The following is a 21,910-nucleotide window of genomic DNA, read 5'->3' as shown; positions in this document are numbered from 1 at the left end:
TCTCTCGTTTTCCCACATAAACAATCTATTCTAATGACCATAATTTAGTCCTAAAACTTAAATATCTTTATGGTACAGTATTACTCTGCTTGGCAGAGTCAGAAGCATTAAGATGTTGTGATTTCAAGTTTTATAAAAGATGAGCACTTTTAAAATCCCTGGTTATTGTCGATGAAATGGACAAAAAGTAAATTTCAAAAAACATATGTGAGTATGACTTCTCACACTTTAAAAACTGTATCAGCTATTTTTATGTTGCTTTGACTGCATGTGGCAGGTTGTTTCTTGTTGCCAGGAGCTATGTTAAAGAATAAATATTAAGTTCTTAAATCAGTTCTACAATCTTAAATATCCTATGCTGTGCTCTGAGTCTGCAGTGATGCTACAGGGCAGGGGGGGTTAATGGGGAGAAACAGGTCTCACAATCTTATATGTGATTTTGACAAGCCAGATACTGTATTGTACCGCAGTGGAATATTTTCATTTAAGCACATATTTATCCAGAGATATCCTAAAAGTTACATGGATTATTCTTTTTTAAACTATGGGCTATTTTGTCTTAGTTACAGTCATTAATGAATTTCATTGATAATACGACAGAGAAGACCTGGGTAGTTGCTGTACCAAACTTCTCTAGAGGAATTTGTGCTGCAGTCAGAACAGTAATACTTGTTTTTTGACAACACTGTTACTTGCATCAAAATTGCTGATTTTGGGTTAGATTCCATCCACTGCACTCTTGGTGCTTTTGTACCTGGTACAAAAAGGTACCAAATAACTTTTGCAGGTTTCTCACTCACGTGGAATTCAAAGTCCATTGAACCGGTGGAATGAGGTTTTGTTCAGGAAAACCACTCGCTGTGGCCAAGGTTGGGCACTTGGGAGAACAGACTCGATCTCTAAATCACTGATGTACAACACAAATGCGAATTTTGAAGGCATTTCAGAGTTTGGTATTATTGTTTCTTGTGCCTGGGGACAGCCCAGGATTAGGGCTGCTGGAAAATCGCTTGTCTTTGAGTAAATGGGATGCAGTGATGTAAAAGGGATGGTCCACGTTTCGCTGCCAAGTCTCTTATTTAAAAGTGCAAGCTACTGCCTTGCTTACCTGAGATGTTGAAAGAAAAACACTTTGCAAAAACAGCTGAGAAAGACAAAGGTGAAAAATGAACTCAGAAGTAGCAGCTTTGGAGTTTTTTTCGTAACAGTCATCAAATATGAGCATCTAAATGAATTTGCAAGAAGTAGGGGGGTGTGTTTTGCTGTACTTGAATAACTTTTTGTGTACCTTGGATTTATAGCATGTCTCCTTTTGTATGGCTATCTCCACAATCTTTGCAAATATTTTTATTTGTACTTTGTAACTCCTTAGTAAACTTAGCACACAAAGTTGTATCTTAATTTACATTAAATTAAGAGGAGTGTTTCTAGAAGAAGAAAACATACATAATGAAATAACATTGATCCACAAGTTTTGCTAATAAAGACTTATATATTGCTTATGATAACAAAACCTAATGGAAATAATGAGCTTGTGGAGTCTCAGTTGCATTCTGTAGTTAGAAATTTAGTATGGTATGAGCCTGAAGTGAGACAGGTACCATTTTGATTTAGTACAAATTTAAGACAGATAACGTTTCGAAAGTGCATGGTAAAATGTCTCTGCTAATTCTGAAAGTGGCCTTTAGTACTTTCTCATGACGTTCCTTTAGTGGGAAACCAGAGGTTGTGTTTGGATCCCATTGTCTCTTGCTGGAGGATATAATGAGGAATCTCTTTCCTCTTCTCAACCTCCACTCAAGTAAGGGCACTTTGGTTGAAGGGAGTTGAGCTGGATTAATTGCAAACTGCACGGCTATTGCTAAAACACGGTGAAGTTTTCTTCCATGCTTTCTCACATGCTGGGAAAGTCCAGTGAGTCTTGGCAGACACAGTGTGACCAAATCAGAAATGGCTGTCCTGGTCAGTTCAAAAACTAAAGAAATCTTCTGTCCTCCTGGTTTCAGCCTGTCTGCTCCTGGGCACAGCCTGTCTTCTGGAGGATTTGGTGAGATAATCATGGAACCATTTTGGTTGGAAGAGACCTTGAAGATCATACAGTCCAACCATGACCTGAGTCTAGCACTAAACCATGTCCCTAAGAGCCTAAGGAGCAGTGACCCATCCCTGTGGCCCTGCTTGGCCATCCCAGGGCTGCCTCTGACATTGGTACCCTCACCTGATCCTGACCCTCACCCATGGGTGGACATCAAGGCTCATCCCCATGGAGATGCCTGATGTCTCAGGCTGGGCCACCCATGTGGGCTGCCATCCCCAGGGGTTTCCCCCATGGCCTTTGCTCAGCTTTTTCTTCTTTTTTTTGTTTTTCCATTTCTCATTTATCCACCTGTTAGAGGTGCTTATCCCCAGGAGGTGCATAGAGACTCAGTTTCCTGAGCCAGTGTCTCTCGAGCCGCACAGTGCTTCATGAGCGACACTGCAGTGTCCCGGTGTGAGTGTTTGAAACATCAAGATGGTGTATTACCATAATTGCAACCAGCAGTTTTGACTATTTTTCCACCAACTGGCAAGGCTAGGAATTATTGTATCTTTTGAAGGGAAGAAAAGACACCATCCGTCTTCTATGTTCTTAGCATTCTTACGCTAAAGTAAAATACAGTGAGATTATTTTGAAAAGGAGGACTTTTAGAGTCCTTTTCCCAAAGTTCACTTGGTAGTGCTGCCAGAAGTGTCTCTCTGTTAAAGGGAGAAGGAGGAGGAATAAACAAGATAAGAAGCTCTTCATCTTTATTTGCATTAGACATTTCAGAAAGTGCAGCAGCTGGGTAGGATTCAGTGGGAAAAGCGTGTTCTGCTTCAAAGGCATCGTGACATGCAGCTTCATTTAGCTTAATTTTTTTATTTGATGAAGGAGGTAGCAACTGTGAGCAGGGAGTCTCTCACACATGCTGTCTTTTTCCACTGACATTGGATGATTGAGACCTGTTACCTTTTAGAATCATTTTGCAGTCAAAATAGGTCACAAGTCCTATAAAATAGGGCTTTTGTGGTCTGAAGTTCTTAAATTTCAAGTTGACTTCCAAAGCATCACGATAGTAAGGAAACAGAAAATACATATGAGTTTGTCTTAACCGTGTGAGTAAGTTAATTGCTTCTAATCATAACCCTTTTGTTTTCACAAGTGGTGCACAAAATTTCTCTTGAAAACAAAACAAAGTCATTAATATTTCTTGGAGAGTACTTCAGTTTTCCCTCATACACGGTTCCCAATCAAAGGAATCTAATTTATGAAGCTCCTCCACTAGTATTTTAAGTTAGATAACAAATTTAAAATTGAAGGATGTTTGTGTCCTGAAGCAGTCTTGCAATTTAAAAGCAAGAAGCATCAAATCAAAATTAAATCCCCAAATATTTAGACAGGAGTATATCAGACTAGTGCTATTGAGGTTGTAGATGTTAATCAAGAGAGTCAATCTTTTTGCTCATTGAATTTAGAAGGTGTATATATACATGCTTATATATTTTTAGTCACAGAGCTCCGTTTTCTGCTTGGCAAGTTGTGGATGCTGAAAGCTCTCTAGCAATCTTGGATTTATATGTAAGTAATGCAAGCACTGTCATTTACATGCTTCACAGATGTAAGGGTTTTTTTAATGTATGTCCTCTAATTTAGAAGAAAAATGCTTTTACTCTTCACACTCTATTCAGAGTTGTCCTAATGCAATGAATAAGCAAACTATAAATGGCAAGTCAGAAACTTAGCTTGGTTTTGTTAAATGTTAGGTGCTTTCAAGTTCTGATGCAACTGAAGTTGGAATCAAATGAATCCTCTCGGTTTTATATGGGCTACCTGACCCTGAGTGCTTGGCTATCCTAAGCTGCTTTATTTACATTCCTCTTTGGAAGCTCTTCAGAGTTAAACCCATCTTGGAGGAACACTTGGCACTCCCAGAGCTTTTAAGTACTGTTGTGAGCTTTGTGTGCATAGGACACTTCATGGGATGAAGTGTCTTACACCTCCCCCCCCAAAAAACACACCAAAAAACCACACACACTCACAAAAAAACACCACAAAACAAACAAACAAACAAAAAAAACCCCACACACAACAAAACAAAACAACCCCCCACCCAGTGCTCATGCTGTGTGGGAAGGGCATGGAGCCCCATTGCCCCCACCTCTGGTTTTCTTACATGGTGCAGTAACCTCTACAGGAGGTTACACTTCGCTGATTACCATTAGAATCATATAATTGTTTTAGTTAGAAAAGACCTTTAGGACTATTGAGTCCAACTGTTAACATGACACTGTCAAGTCAACCTCTAAACCATGTCCTTAAGAACCATTGTATTCAAATCCTAGTATCTAGGATAAGTTTTAACTATCTCTCAACTTCCTCTTGTTGATTTCCTTATATATTTTGCTGGAAAATACAGGAAAAATGTATTCTTTGTGAAGTGTTTGGGTGCCTTTACATTTGCTAAGCACTTATTTAATCTAGAGTATAGTGAGAAGAGTTGTTTCTTTTCTTTGAGTTCAAAGGTTATTTAGATCCTGCATCCTTAGCTTAGGAAATAAGTTTTCTTGAAAAACTGTATATACCATATCATCATAATAAAAAATGTGTTGTTTTTTTTTTTCTTATCCTGGAAGAACGTAAATTGTTTGAGACAGAATACATTTATCGCCATATTCATTGCCATTTTACCCCCATAGCACCAGTGTGCTATGTTTCTGTTATTTGGTGATACATCAAAGATATAATTGGTGTCACTCTATTGGTGCCAGGTGAGAAGCTGGAAGGGTCAGAGGTGGGACAAATACCTTCTACAGGCAGATGCATTGTGAACTGCTGAGAATTAGTAATTGTTGTGCCCATTCTGAGAGGTGGACAGTTCCCTGACATGTCTAATAACAAGGCAGTGGAAATTTGTAATTGAAGTTTTATAGTCAGGACAAGTTTTCTAAGTTAGTCGTTAGCACAGCCTGCTAAGTAAAAATACTATGTGTATTTGTTTAAAAGAGCCTTCCTGTGCTCTGTCCTGCTGACTTCAAGAGACAAGATCTTCCGAAGCGGAGATTTTCCCACTTATAAGGGAGCTACTGGTTGTGATTTCCATCCTTTGGCTTGGATTAGTGCCTTGAAGAAGGTGAAAGCAAGTCTCACATGAGCATAGTATGTCCTGGGGTGCGTCTCCCTTGAGGACTCTTACAAGCTGTCAGAGTTTAGCACAGACTCAGGCTCCAGTATGTGCAAACAAGGAGCTTCATGTACTGTCCATAAATTATCATTCATCCGCTAAATGAACTAAGCCCTTCAGACCTCTAGATGTTCTTAGCAGTGCATTAAAAATCTCAGTGTCTTTATCATGTGTATTATTTTTTTAATTTTTTATTGGTTAGAAATTTCTCTAAGAGAAACAAAAGTGATCCTCAAAAACCCCTAAACTTCCTCAAAAGTCCCTGTACGTGACACTTCAGAGATAAGGGGCCACAGAGCGATTGCAGCTGGGCTGGTACCCTAAAGGGAACAATCACAGCATCCTTGTCCGCTCCCTCCCATCATGTACTGCACAGATTCAGAGGCAGATTCCTGGGCTGGAGGAACAGTTTATCTGATCTTATGCAGCCCTACATATGTAATATTTATACGTAACCTCATAAATATCTAGAATTATCTACGTAGCACAACACTGAATGTAATATTGGTACTTGTTACTCTCAATATGTTATTCACAAGACAATTGAAAATCTTATGATAGCTTTTAATGTTTGCAAAGCTTAATTTTAACATCTGTAAAACACCTGTATTTTGGGGAAATAATCCTCTCTGCCCCATTGGTTTCCTTTTTATTGCACTAATAATTTCTTGATGATTTTAATTCTTCTAAATGCAATGACAATGCACTAAAAATCTGCAAAATGGACTAATACATGGAGTGTTGCTCTTAGCTTTGAAATGGAAATGCAACGTAGAACTTCCTTTGCCTTGTTGTAGATAGAAAAATACCTATAAGAAATTTTCTGTGTTTTTTAGGTCCTGAGGAAGTAGATGTCAAGTGCGCCCCGAATTACGTTAACTGCATCGGTACAAACAAGTGCATTCACTTGTCCCAGCTCTGCAATGGTGTTTATGACTGTTCTGATGGGTACGATGAAGGAGTTCATTGCCGGGGTAAGTCAATTTGCTTTAACCTGAAGTCTTTGGAGAGATATAGATAGATAGATATCTACATGTATATTTAGTTTAAAAAAACAGGGACTTTCTTATTCTTGGGAATACATATAAAACAAAAGTGGATTGATAGAGTCATATTTTTATGTGTGTTTCAAGTTCATTTTAAAAATGTTTTGTGTGAAGTGAATGGAAGTGAAAAGCCTGTACAGGTCTTTGGACTTTAACAATTACTAACCTTGTATGATGGAAAAGGTCATACCAAAAGATGAGAAAGCCTGTTCTTAGGGAGCAAAGATTGGGCAGCAGTGTGTAACAGAATATTTTTTATTTTTTCCTTATATCGTCTGTTTAAACAAAAAAGCCAAAGAATACCACTGAAAAATACATCAGATTTGCTATGAGCATTATTTTGCATTCGGGATTTGCATTTGTGAGGATTTTATTCTAGTAATTTACTCTTCAAGAGTGTAGTTACCACATTCTGGCCATGAGAAATCTTAGGCAGGAATTGGTGGTGGTGAAGGTTTTTAATATCTCAGCTGTACTACTCAGAAAATGTAACTATCCCCAAAGCAGAGGGTAATACAAGGTTGCCATAAGCCCAAGTCTTGGATACAATGAGTTATTAACATGTCAGTTAGTCTCAATTAGCAGACTATACTTGTAGGCAAATGATTGTTGATGATCCTCAACAGATCTCATGTTCAAAAGCAGAAACTCAGGAATAGCTCCTGGGGCTTCTGCTACAATCCAATTTGACAATATACAGTAAAAGATACAATTAATGGTAAGGTTCAGAAAGTAAAATTGGAATTTAAAAGTTCATGTGGACAGATTTCCAGACCTGTCATAGTCAAGTCTAAGCCCATACCAAAAATAAGCCATATGAAAAAAAAAATTAAATAAGGAAAAAAGTGCCAGCTGGAATTAATCAATGTTAATAGTGCTGACTTCACACAACTACAAATAGTTATTTTTATGTAACCAGGTGAGGATACAGGCTGTCTAAAATCTATGACAGTTGTTATTCACAGTGATAGGAATAATTTCTTTTCCTGAAGGCTCTACGTTTGTATAGCCCTTGTTCAGTGAGCATTACACAAAGTCAAAAATCGTGTCAGCAGATTGATTTTGATCCCAGCATCCAAAAAACCCCGAAAGTTCAACTGACCACAGCAGTTATTTGTCCCATACTGAAACTTCCTACAGTTGCAGAGGAGTCTTTTTCAGTGAATGATATGGATCCATTAAGCACTGTTTAAATGTATATTCCTCAATAATTAATAAATTTGGATAAATTACTCTGGAGTAAATGGCAGAGGATCAAAATTTTCAGTGCTGAATAATTATTGTATTATAACTCTCTTGTATTTTTATTTATTGTCATTTTAACTCTTTAAATGAGGAGATTTAATGGGATCAGAAAAAAACTAAATAGACTAAAAGTAAAATCGTATGTTAGTGTAAATTAAGTATGTTTGGTTTTCATCTGTAGCATTTTGTATATGTTGCCTGTACTTTGCAGTGTGATAGCACATGAAATACATGATCTTTATTCATGCCCATTTAATTTATACTCATATACACCTTGTAAGGCTCATGTTGATTCCAACTCCTTTATTATCATATATTAATATGAATATTCCCCTATGGTAAAATTAATGTCTAATCTAGTAAATTCCCATAGAATTTAGTAAAATATACTACAGCGAACATTTGGTCTAAACCACACAGGAAAAATGGATAATGAAGTTCTTCTATACTACAATAATAATTTATAGTTGTCTCCAAGTACCTCATCAAGTAAATGGTTAACAACTCATTAATATTGATTTTTGTAGCAATTGCATGTTCTGACTTGCTTATTAGAGGCAGTTCTTGATGTTATTATTGGGCACATTTCTATTAAGAAAGGAAAGAATATGAAAAAAAGTATCTTTGCATCACAATCATGTAGCTTCATACTAAGGTGTCATGATTAATTCATATGTATTGGATATTTGGTGTGAATGCAGTATAATTGTGATTATTCTCTCTATACATCTATATATCAGAGCAATGGATGGGTGACTGTGGAGTCATTTTGTTGTTGTCCTTTCTAAGTCCTGAATATACAGGTCCTGTATCTCCATCATCAGTGTGACCAAAAGCTGAAAAGTTGCTTCAGAAACCTATCCAAATAGCTACCTTTTTCTTGATATTAGTAATAAAAAGGGCATTCTAAGCATGTTCCTCTTTATACAACGTTTTTCAGATGAAATTTTTGATGGATCAAAGAGACAATATCAGTTTTCAATATTTAATTGTAAACAACTCAGTTGGTCACAGAGTTGACTGTGCTAAAATATCCCATTGCAAGCACCACTGGCAGCACTGTGTAAATAAGTCACTGTCTATGCACCAGGAAAATAAGTTGTGATATGAATTTTGGGGTGTGTGACCACATCAAAGAGCATTTCAGTGTATGGGTCACAACCTCACAGTGGTGAGAGCTTCTAATAATGCTTAAGAACTAATGGAGTATAAGCATTCAGTAACTGGAATTATTCTCATTTTAATTCTAAACCTCTAAATTTAACATTCTTATGTTACTTAATTGTATTATGATCTTTGAGAGATATATTCAGACCTCCACCTTTCCCTGGCAAGCAAAAATATGAGCACATCTGCAGTGTGAAATGGCACTATATGTGAGATTTCAAGGAAATAGTAGTAAATACAATGACATTCTTGTATCATCCTCTTTTATTTCAGGCACATATGCATATTTTGCTGGTGGATATAATGCATAAATTCAGGAGGGCTGTGACAATATGAAATAAAAAATTGTTTTATTATGTATGGTTGTTTCACATTATGTGTTTCAATGTCCTTCAGAGGAGAGGGGTGCATAGTTCACTGATTTGGAAACTCACAGTGTATAACAGTGATAAGACATCTGTATTTGGTCATTTTGGGTTCTTTGCTATTTTTTTTACTAAATAATGCTTTAGAGAGGCTGAATAAGCAAGGGATCAAAGTATATACTAACCTTTACAGGAAAGCATAGGCTAGGGCTGTTCAGCTTTTGGAGATTCATCAGATAATTTTGCCATGATCCAATCTTACTGAATAGGGCAGTTGGTGCCATCAACTATTTGGTGGCTTGATAAGGCTCAGGTAAGATTAACTAGTGCCAAAACTAAACCTAGCCTTGAGTAGTTCTGGTAGAAGACCAACACGGAGCTGCTCTGGACAGTTAAACTCCTTTCTTGAATGCAGTTCTTCAGGTTTGAGAGCCACGTCTTCCTTTCAGTTGCATTTTTGTAGCTCAGCCATGCGATAAGAAGTCTTCTGCCACAAGGCAGTTGATGAATTATTGCAAATTAAACTCTTTAGCTTTAAGTCTTTCCTTCCTGTAGTCCACCCCAGTCCCATATCGATGAGCATCACAGGTATAGGACTGGGATGGGCTGTGGTCAGTTAAAGCAGGTGCTCTGTGGCTACAGCCTGCTTCAGCTTCTGATCTTGTGGTCTTTTCAAGGTTAAAATACCTATTTTCTTTCTTTTTATTTTTTTTCTGGAGGGTTTAGGAACAGCTTACACAAATATCCGTCAAGGATTAGGTGGAGTAACCTGGCCTTGAGTAGGTAAAGGATTAGATATATCCTTAAGATAATTTCTGGAGAATTACAATCACATTCCCATGAATCTTAGAAAAGGTTGTTTTTTTATAGGGCTGCAGAGGTGATCTGCACAGTTTTGTAAATCAGAACTGTATATATATATATATATGGCAAAAATACAAATAGAATACTGAAAGAAAGTGCCAGTGCAAGTCCTCTGCATATCTTTGGCTTATCCTATTCTATCATAGAATGGAATATTTTTGGAATAATTACTGAGAAGCAAAACTGACACAGAATTAAAAGAGTCCCAGGTAAGAGCCCAGTGAAGCTGCTAATTATGCACTCATGCTCTGACTTTAAAGCTGGAGTATATTTTACATTATACGGCAGTATCCGTTGCATTGCTAAGGACTGTGTTGTATTATGCAGTGAGAATACAGCAGCAAGTTTATCCATCCTAGCTGACAAGGCAAAATCATATTATTAGTCTGCATGTACTCATCTTGAATGCACACATTAATGATAGGGTATGTTGAGGTCTTATTCCATAGTCTTCTGTACTAGCCTTGAGGTGGATTGTGCTTTGTGTTTCTTTGATTTGGGGTGAGACAAGCCACTGTGTTGGGAAGGGAAAACAGGAATGCCGTAGGGATTCTCTGGATGTCTGTACATGTGCTAAACTCCTGAAGTGCAAAGGAGCAAGCAGGTTTTTGAGGATGGTGTCTCTAATTCCAGTCGCTGCTACTATCAGTAGTATCTCACCAACATTCTGTCTCAGGAACGTGCAGGAGATGCAGGATGAGGCTCAGGGGAGCTCCAGGTGATGCTGTTCCTGGCTCTGAATCACAGCAGCCCCCAACTGAGGTCAGAGTTGCATGAAAAACATGACTCTTATCTTTTCCTATCTGAAAAACTGATTATTCAGATTGCTTATACTGTCTCATATTGCAATTAATAACAATAGCAAGGCTGCAACAGCAACTAAAGCCCTTTGCTATTAGGCGAGTCCCCATGCAGAAGGTAATTAAGTGCCTGTGTGTCTACCTGTCTGCTGATGTAGCGCTGGTGACAGGATGAGCCTGGATATACTGGAACATCTGCATTACCTTCAGAAGACTAAATATCTTAGGAAACCAACCTCAAATTTTTGATTGATGTATTAACCAGATGTAACCCAACATATTTTTAGGTTATGACTAAGAAAATCTAGGAGAGATCACAGAGGTTACTTGAGATATATATATATAGAGAGAGACTTTTTTTTTTTTAAATTAATATTAAAAGTTTCACTGAGTTCAACAAATATCATAGTAACCTGCCGAGCCTTTTGATTATGTGGATCTTTGTGAACCATGATCAGAGACATAATCTCTAGTCAATATAATATATAAAGGCAAATTTGGATGATTTAATATTAAAAAGCTGCAAAACACATGGAAGAGTTGACTGAATAGTTGTTATGTTTGTAGCAGCCTATAATCAGAGTATTATTTTTCTGTTTAGGCTTTTTGAATGAATTGTTATCATAAGGCAAAAATAAATGCTGGTACTACTCAATCATGTTTTTGTTCTGGCACTTCTACAGATGGAACACTGAGAAGTTTTAAGTAGTATTTACCAAGAGGGAAAATACAAATTTTGGAGTTATATGGAAACTTCAGGCCTTTCAAGAATGAGACAAAATTATAAAACTAAGAGTTATGGAGCTACATTTACATTCTAGTCTTAACTTCTTGTATTTCTTCCTCTCTTTTTCATGAAGTCATGTAACAAGGTAACAAAGGAAATAAAAAATAGTATAGAATTATACCTGTTCCCACCTTTTTCACACGAGACTGTTCCTGGAAGTAGTACCTACTTGCAAAAGAAATTGCTGTAAACTCATTTAGTTTATCCTGACTAGCTTTAAATTAGTCATTCTCTAAGCCTGTGATATGCAAAGTGTCACATCAGGTTATGGAAATCTCGAACCCCCAGGAAATATCACAGTGCTCCTGACGTACCAGTGGAGCTGCTGAAACCGTCAAGTAACATGGAAAATTATTCCCTCTGCAGCCGCTCTGTGTTCTGCATCAGGCTTTTTACTTAAAAGACACAAAAGAGAAAAAAGTGAGGGCACTAAAATAAGGGGATCATAGGTATTTTTGCTTTGGAACGGAACTGCTAGTAAATAACTATGTTTGTCTGGGTGAAGGCTTACTTTGGTTGTTTGTATTATTTATTATTATTATTATCATCATTATTATTATTATTCTATCTCCATCTCATTTCACCATCCAAATATCCAATTGCTTGTCTGTTATTCTCTTTCCTATCTTTTTGCCTTAATAGAACATGATGTGGCTCACTGAAATTAGCCAAGGTCATTTAGTCTATTCTGCTGTCAAGACGAAGAAGTCTTGGGCTTGGTGATTTAATAACTTTCTATCACAAAATCCTCTCGCAGTGAAGCAAATTAAAGGTGTCTGGCAGGGGGATAGAGCAGTGGAAGACGTTTGAGTGATGTGATTTCATCCCACCTTTTATGGGCTGTCGCTGAAGAGATTTTTTTAGGCCAGAATGCACAAAATGAACACCATTGTTAAGGTGTCAGCATTGTCTGCATGGCAAATTAAATGGAGAACTGTAATGTTTGACCATAGATGATGATAATATTTGATAACAGATCATTATGTAGTACATGGTTTGTATAGAGTGTTGTGATCTTATCCACTGCTGGGGCAATGTCTTGTCTGCTCCCAATCAGTGCTTCCATTTTGAGTTCATTTTCCTGAGAGAAAATGGTGAATAATGTTCCTTACTGGCAAAATCAAGTATTGGTCAGTTATGGCCTTCCCAAATACAAATACTGATTAGTTTTCCTATTTAGTGCAAGTGTTTTAAATAGATTCACTTTCTTCAAGGTCATGGAAACCATGTTTACTGTAGGAAGTGTAGTGTTGAATGGTTACACCATGGAGTTCTTTGCAGTCTTCCTGATGAGATAGAGGATTAAAGATTGTAACTCCAATATTTCATTTTTTCTATGATCCTGTTACCTAATAAAATGCAGAAAGTGTACCAGACATACTAGTATGTAATATTGAGAACAAGGTTATGGTAGTTAAGTGAGCCAGTTAGTCATGGTGATGGTTGAACTGGCTCCTGTTCAGGGCTACACAAAACTGATGGAAACAGCCACAGTCTGTGTGGTAGAGGGATGTGATGGAACGATCTGAGAAAGCTTTGTTGTACTTTCCAGGGATTTAGGTTAAATGGTATTTAATGTTGCCTGCTGTTGTTGTTGCCTGCTGTTACTGCTTTGAGACTGCCCTCTATTGAGAAAAGAAAACAAACATTTAAGCTCTTCCTGTGAACGTCCCCTCTTCAGTTTTATTCAACATTTTTTGTTCTCTTTCTGTTGATTAGGGTGTACAGTTACCTGATTATTTTTCCCTGTTACAGACAATAAAACTCCCTGAGGAATTTTATTATGTAAGAAATGAAAGATTATTTTTGACAAATAAATTTCGAAGTACTTTTATGAAGATAAATATTCTGGGCATAATCTCTGTGGCAGGAGTTCCAGATATATTCACTTGGCAAAAAACCCGACACTCATAAACTCACCCCACAAGCAGGAATTGTATCTGCTGCCTGAGTCTCATTAGTTCACATCACAGAGTATCTCTTAACTGCATTTTCAATATACAGGCATCGGAGGCAGCTTTTCAGTGAGGAGAGACCAGGGCCTGACACCAAATGCTTATGAAACACTTGTAACCTTGAGGAGTAGGGAGAACGACAGCACAAAGTTTATCTTCGGCTGTTGTCACTGATATTCAGGTGCAGGGGATCGCTTAGGTTTACTGAAGTCTTATTTAGGAGTAGTAATGCTCTTTGCAGTTTCCTTTTGAGCATTTTTTCCTTTTCAGACTATACAGGAACTTTCAAACTTAGACCTACAGGGTAAGAATTGAATTATTTCTTACGTTAACTAATAGTAAAATTATATACGATGAGGAAGAATGCATCCGAGGCACTTGTCCATCAGTAAAACACATGATTATTAGATTTCCATGGCCTCTTATTCCAGTGACGTTATTAGCATATTCATTGCTCATATCAACAGAGTTTTAAAATAACTAAGCAACCTGTTGTTTGAAGTGAGGCAGAAAATTATGTGAAAAGCATACATACAGAAAAACATGGTTTTGGTCCTTCTAAACCTATTTATAAGGTCGATGTAAATTATCAGAATGGCATCAAATTGAAGATGGAAAAGAAGAAAGAAAAGAGCAAATTCCAGGGCTAGCAGCACATAATTTGTCAGATGCGCAGTTGTCAGTTTTCTGCCCCAGGAGTCCTCAGCCAAGCTGAATTATGAGACTCGGTTTCAAGTTCTTTCACTCCCTGCCTGAGGGATTTGTCTTCCCCGCTCCTTCTCTTCCCAAGGTGAAAAAACAAACGAGCAAACTACCACATGTTCTGCTTGGGGGGTGCTTTTGCTCCTCCTGGTCCTCTTCTCTGTGGAATAAATAGCTAAACATTTATTAGAGCAAAAACTTGAAGCTCCAGGAGTGTTCATTGTAATCCTCATGGCAAAGAGTCAATTCTGGTCTCTCACTTGTTCCCATCTCAACAATTAATTTGTGTATTGTTAACTAAACTGGGTAAATTCTGGGAGTTGGGGAAGGTGTCATCCCTTCTGGAATACTTATATCTCTATACAACCTGGCCATGTAGTTAAGGGATAAACCTTATTCTGCCTTTTCACACAATATCCTTTATAGCCAGAAAAAAGAGAACTCCTAATTTTTTTCTTCTTGACCAGGACCTAAATTCCTCACCAACATCTCACTTCTTGCATTTTGCAGTTTTAAGTTCATGGAACTACACAATCAAAAGGTCTAAGTCATTTCTAGCCATGTAATATAATTTAAAAATTATAAATTACCATCATTTCTTAGACTATGATAAACAAGTCAAGATGTCACTGGCAATCTTAAGTGAGATTGATAATATTCAGTGGTGTGAAGAAGTTCACCTTGACATTTTGAGAAATAACTTTTGGTCTTCCACTCAGAAGCCAGAAGATGCACAGAGCATTTAAAAACTGATTTCCAGAATTCATTATATCGCCTCTGGAAGATTTCCATCATCTTTTCTTCCACAAAAATCTGTGCCAAGAAAGTGTGACTTAATCTTTAATTCACTGAAGTAATTCCTATAATTTGAGTTATCTGTGAAATGTACAGATTAAAATATCGTGAGGTGAAATGGAAAGAGTTAAAACTTGCAGGAGAAAGAAAAGAAGTGGTGCCATGGGAAAGTACAGACAGTAAATAGCAAGTAAAAAAAATGACTGGAAGCAATCAAGTAAGAATAAAAACTGGGAAAATATAGAAACCAGACAACAAAAATGTTTAGTATAATCCTTTATATGAGGGCTAGTGAAGCATACTTAATTTAAATCAGAGCCCTCTCTTTGGAAATACGCGTGTCAAAGTGTAGGAGTGTGTTTCCCCTGCACTGATTCATTTAAGAAAACAAGAGTCTACCAGGAGATTCCATAATCTAAGAATATTTTCTCTTTAGTGGAAACAGGTGTATTGAAAGGGTCGTTGCTGTGCATGCAGTAGGATCAGTTTTTATGGTTTATCATCATTTCTTAGTGGTGGTTACACCCTCGGCCCTTTTGTGTCTCTGACAGTTGGTCCTGGTCCTCCAGAACACCCCAGATTTTACCATAGTTGCTCCACATACCACTTGTCTTACCAGTATGCAAGATAATATACAACATAGGTTTAAATGGTCAGAAGTTCTGATTTGTCATTATGTTCTTGCAGATTTTGAATTGAAGAAACCCTGTACTTTCATACTACATACGACAAACTTCCATTCTCTAAAATTCGAAAAGGCCAAAAATCACCTGAAACTGAAGCTCAGAAAAGTTGCAATTGATATAAAATGATGCTGATATATACTTCAGTACTGATTGCTAAGTAAATGTAGTAAAATTGTAATTCATGTGAATAACATACTCTGCATTGTTGGCATGTAGCAGAATAGACAGATTAATAATTTCTAATAATATTGTTTTTTAAACCAAACACATGCCAAGGAAATATAGACCTAATTTTCTGTTCTCTGTGTAGTTAATGCCCTCTGAAGTTGAGTTCATTAACAACTTTTTCAAGTGTGAAGACACTTTTTAAAAAAAAGCAAAATAAAATAAGAAATGTGTAAGCATAAAAAAAATAGTTCAGATAAGACCTGAATCTTACTGGAATCAATTACAACATCCCCAGTATTGTAGACTTTTGGACTGGGCCTATCCAAACAAAAAATGCACTTAATTTTGTTAATCATTTGTATGCAGGTGCTCTTTGAGCATTTACATATGCAAAAGGACTTGGTTTGGGGTTGTGGGTTTGTTTGTTTGTTTCATTGTTGGTTGTGGTTTTTGTTGCTTGATTGGAGTTTTTTTAGAAACTCTAGGAAAAAATGGTGCCTTTGGAGAAGTGTGAGTCATATTTAAAGTTCAGGATGTGACCACGATCCACTATGTGCAAAACAATGGTTGCTGGTGTCTGAGCATCTCTGTGGGATATCATGTGGTAGAACATATTCTATGAAATCAAAATTTCTGAGACTGTATGTAACATCTTTCTAAAACATTTTTTGTCTATCCAGTCATCCTTAAAATCCATTTGCATGTAGTAAAGTATTAAAAATGCTGTTTGGAAAATATCTGATACATGGGATGGATTAATGGAACAACGGAGCATTGTCAGCCTTCCCATTTTCTCAAAGACGTGATGACCACTAAGATTAAAAAAGAGGAGAAATTAACGGCAGATCAGATTATGATTCCAAAAATAGGTTCATCTGAAGCACAGTGACACATTTCTGACCCCTTTGTGGTGCAGCTTGTTTTCCACACTCATGTGAGGTTCCAGAGGAGCTGATGTCACATTCCCAGAGCCAGATCAGCCAGAGAGAACATGTCTGTGTTTTAAAATAAAAGACTCATTTATAGTAATTTGAGCCCCAAACACATCTCTTCACCCTGCTATGGAAGGTCAGAATCCTTGCTCTCTGAGAACTAGATATGGTCTTTTAAACAAATGAACTTTTTAATTACCAGCAGCCAGTTCAGCACAATTTGTTGCTGTCTAAGTCACTTTTTTATTTTCTAATGGTCTTGCATATTTGATAACCTCTTTCAAAATTATGCATCAGGTATAGGACTTGCCACTTGTTTAATTGGCTTTTTCCTTCTTTTAATGATGTGCATCTCTTAGACTTTCAGCAGAAGTGAAGGCAGCTCTTTGTATCAGTTACGTACATTTGTAACACAACTACAGAGGTGGTGGGGTCCCAGTGGATTTTTTGGAGGGGGGACACTGGAGCTGTGACCTATGTGCTTTTCTGAAAGGCGTATTTTAGAGAAGAAATGCCCTCAGCTTGAAGGACAGGAGCTGTTGGTTGCTCTACCCCCTTTTTCTGGGAATCTGAACCATACTCTTCCTATCCAGAAACTCTTCCTTGCAGGTTTGTGTTTGGTTGGTTTTAGGTTTGTTTGTTTTTTTTTCCCTGTTTTTAGGGTAGAGCTCTAGTCATCATTTTTTTAATAGCTTGTTTAGTTGTGTTCTTTGTTATTGGCCCTTACAATTTATTGATTAAAAACAAGTATCTTCATTTAATGAGCATTCAGATCTTGATTTACTTGCTAAACTAAATTCTTGAACAAAGATAAAAATGATGTGTAGTCATTCTTATTTTCCATTTTAAAATATTTATGGGAGAACAGTTCCATCTGGGATCAAGGAATTATTGTTGAAGGTGACATAGACTTGTAGCTTAAAAAGAGAAGCAGCAAATTTAGTTTTTAGCGAATTTGAGCTTCTTTACTTCATTGAAAGACAAAGAAGTGATAGAAGGATGGCATGAAACATTTATGTGCAGATAATTTTTAGATGTAAGAGTTGTTTTTTACAGGAAAGCCGTGGATATAGTTTTAAATTCTCCAACTAATGGCACATGGTGGCATCAGGAGGATCCGACAGGATGGGAATAATTTCTGTTTTGCAAATCGTCACATAAAATGTGAAAAGTTGCATAAAACCAAAACTTTTCTGCCATCCTAAGTACCTGCATTTAAAGTATATTGCAATTAAAAATACTCTTACAAAGCACAACTGTTCTGCTTTCTGCCATGAACTGACACTAATGTTTTATGTTATAAAATAATCAGAGAATTACAAATTTAAGCTAACATGGTGTGGGGCCCATACTTATGCATTCCGGTAAATTGGAATGACCTGTGATGCATAAACATGTAAAGTTCCATTCTTGCCCTTCAGGAAAACCTGAGTTTTCTTCCTGCCCTTAACATGGGAGCTGGATGTTTCGATTTTTATAGAAGGGAAGAATACACATATTCAAACTGAATCTCATGTTGGTCATAATGCCTGGTGTTAGAGGAGAGGTTAAAACACAGTGATCTTCAAACTGTTAATTCCTCCACTTGAGCTTGATGGGAACATGCTTTAGATAGCAACCTATCTTTTAATGACAACATGGATTACTATTTGGATGAAGTAAATGGATGCTTCCTCTCCTACTGAAAAGGTTACTGGTTTCCACATATGTGTTCTGCTTGGGTTTACAAAAAAGAATGAGATGAAAGACAAAAAAATGCCATTACATGATCCTCACAGAAAATCAGGCTTTCTACTATTTGAAAACTTTTTGAAGTCCACCAACATGTGCCAAGTTTCTTGATGAAACTGTTGCAAAAACATGAATCATTCTAGTGCTAAAACTGCTGCATTTGTGGGATGTGAGGACTAACAAACATTTCCTGTTAAATGCAGAAATTTGCAGTCTTATGATTTACGTACCTTAAAAAGTCCATACATTATATTTAACTTTAAAAAAAATCATTCTGGCACTGTATGAAATCTTTCCCTCCTGCTGCCAAAGGTGTCTACAGCTGGGAGGAGCCACTTGCAAAATGCTTCAGATCTTCTAAGGCTCATCACAAAGTCAGAAAGAACCTTTGCTACATACGTATGGGTATCCATAATGCATATGACACCCACCTAAGGCTGGATGTAAAACACAGTTCCCAGCATACAGCAAGGGAGAGAACCTGTGTCTAATGTAAATTCACATAGGACTGCCCAGCACCTGGGCATTTTTGAATCGCAGCTCTATAAGTGTCAGTGTCAACCCCAACATGGTTGTAAAAGGAACTGTAGTACTTTCTAAGTATTTAGTTCTCCAGTACTTGCATAAAGTCGGTCTGTTGGTCTCAATAAAGCCACGATCGGTGTTCACCAGAAGATTCAGCAAGTTGTCCTCAATGTATGGACTGTAAATGAAAGTAGAAATTGCTGTTGGCTCACGTTGCAACCATCTTCCAAGTAAAAAGTGATGTGAATGAAATACAGTTCTTGTTAATGGAGACATCTGCAGAGCTTCGCTTCTGACTTCAGCTGTGAAAGTGCTTCTCACATCTTTCTTTTTCCCCCGTAATGAAGGCACAGCTGTGTGTTTAGGGACTTGACAAAGAGGGTGATTAGGAGTTCTAGACTTCCACAATTTATCTGCTGTCAAAAAAGAGTTGTTATTAACAACTAATTCTTGGTGAGATTTATTATTGTCTCATGTTGTGGGCGTTTTTGGTCATATAAGCACAGAAAAGGTGTAGCAATTTAGTAAATATTTGCACCTTCCAGAATTTATGTGACATTTCGATTTGATTTTGACGTCTGGATGAACAAGTCACAGACTCTGTAAAATGTGAAAACATTTAGTTCAACTAGGAATTACTGAAGTGTTTGTTTGTTTTTTGTCATTCCTCGTTCATTGCCACAAGTTTTAGTGCTCTCCGATTGCCATTACTGCCTCTTGCGGGACACATTTTTGGGGCTGGCTGGATGATTTCTGCAACTGAGAGAACATGAGCAGCTTTTAACTCTGCTCGTTCTCTCCCACTTTGTACACATCCAGCTGGAGCTTTCTCAGGGTCATTCCCTACTCCTGAAGATGGGGAAAGGTGAGGAGCCAGCACAGGCCAAATAGCTTTTCCCTCACCAGCTCTTCTTTAGCCCTGATACACGTTCTGTCCTGACTTTCTGTTCAAGAGCTTGTCTCCCTGTGTGAAAGGATTATTAATGTCGATGAGAAGTCTATTTTGGCTCCGTAAAATATGTCAGAGGTTTCCAGGGAGCTGACGATGCTGATGTTCAGCGCTATGAGTTCTGCTGGCAGGCAGCTAGCTCGGAAGTGTTGGTTGTAGTGCTGAACGTATATCGGGAACTTGTTTCATACTTTTCTATCCTTCACTGACCTGTGCATTAAAATGTAGTTTTAATTTTAAAAAGCCTCTAATCATTGCCTCTCACTCTGGGAAGTCCTGTCACACCTGAAAGTGTGGCCATTACTAAACCCAGTGTATTTAAAAGATGCATAGATGAGGGTCTCAGGGATATGGTTTAGAGGTGGACTTGGTGGTGTTAGGTTAACGATTGGTCTCAATAATATTAGCTTTTTAGTAAAATATCACAGAAACTCTGTCCTTTTAAATATTAAGACTATGGGGCTATTTTTTTCCCCATACGGATGCATTTTAAGAAGAGAGTTGAAGAAGCCTCCAATAACTCCATGCTGTTGTTTACTTCAGAGAGAGATCACACTATATATTATACAATTAGAACCTAGAAGTTTTGAAAAATAGATTCTGTTCATTGTGACAAAAATTTAAAATAGTCACTGGAAATTAAGATCTCACAAAATTCCAAGTATTTTAAGAATTCGAAGATTTCCTGAATTTGGATCAGGGATGTCTTGACTCTCTGAATTTATCACAGAACTTGCAAAGCACGGTTTGTTAATGAACTTGGGAAAACGTAACAGTTGATCAAGTACCTCAAATCCCTGGGTTCACATGAGGAATCTTCTACCTGGGGTATCATTGTTGTTCCTGGGGCATCTTCCCCTTGTTTGTTTTGGACATTCCATCCCATGGACAGGAAGGAGCCCCTAATGCTGATATATGAGCGTGGCTGGTAGGAATGTTTGAGAGCACATCTGATGCACCTGAAATAAATAGCCATGCCCTTGTAAAGAGGCTTGCAAATTCTTTTTACCTCAGTCTATATATGCTATTTTCAAAGAGATGTGTGTCACCAGCTGCAGTGTAATTTACTTTTAGAATATAGTGCTAAAATTTCTCTAGGCTCCTCAGAGAGTCATCTGGAGATGGATGTTTTCAGGGAGAAAAGAGGTACAAAATCCAAAACACCGCAGCATGAAGCTTTTATTACTCTTTAGAAGATAATTGGAATTCATAATGTTCATTCATATTTCTTGTCAAAATGGTTTACAAAAATAAAATGTGTTAATTATGGGAACTTGACATGTTTGAGAAAATCAAGAAATGTATTGATGTTCTGGAAAGATACAAAAAGGTCTAATCAGTCTGTATGAAATGGAGTCCTTGGCACATTAGATTATTGCCTCTCATACTGACCATTGTATTTTCTGTCAGTTATTGTTTCCCTTCGTATTTCCCTGCATAGCTGATTTGTCAAAGATTAGTTTTCTGTCACAGAGAAAACTCTGACTTGAAAGACAGTGTCTGCTCTGTGGCTTGAGCTCCGCGGTACTAAGGTAATAATTATTACCTTTTAATAATTATAACTAGTCACTCCAAATACAATTATCACATGCATAAGAACGCATATAAGGGAAAACCAGTTGGTTATTACATAGAGTCAGGATCAATGAGCCTGTAGGATACTATAGCATAAAATCCAAACAGTTTAACTGCTGTATTCAGAACACTCAACAGGCCCTTGTAATGAAAAGTACGTTAATAAGAGTAGAGAAAATGTTGGATGCTGTACCTCAATGAAACAAATAAACACACAAATCAGAAGAGTTTCTATGCAATTTGATTGATTTGCAAACTAAAAGAAAGCTAAAAGGGGAAAACATAGCACAGACTTCACAAAATTGCTAACAGTAGTTAGCATTTAAGTAAGAAGAATCACAAGTCAAGGAAGAGATTTTTAAGGAACAGTATAAATGTTTGCTTTTTTTCCTTCTTTTAACAGTTTGTGTAATAAGA

General features: G+C 37.2%; 1 protein-coding gene across 1 annotated transcript in view; it reads left to right on the top strand.

The window, feature by feature from the left end:
* Positions 1–21,910, top strand: part of LRP1B (LDL receptor related protein 1B) — a gene marked incomplete at both ends in the record, with an annotated part of 678,833 nt that overhangs the window by 259,648 nt on the left and 397,275 nt on the right. The window contains one exon of the mRNA XM_080346793.1: positions 6,038–6,175. Coding sequence (XP_080202919.1) covers positions 6,038–6,175 — 138 coding nt within the window. The remainder of the gene's footprint in view (positions 1–6,037; positions 6,176–21,910) is intronic.

This window comes from Nesoenas mayeri (assembly GCF_963082525.1).
Source record: "Nesoenas mayeri genome assembly, chromosome: 6".
In the NCBI taxonomy this organism is placed as follows: domain Eukaryota; kingdom Metazoa; phylum Chordata; class Aves; order Columbiformes; family Columbidae; genus Nesoenas; species Nesoenas mayeri.
Note: the sequence above shows the minus strand (reverse complement) of the source record. Positions and strands in the feature narration are given on the sequence as shown.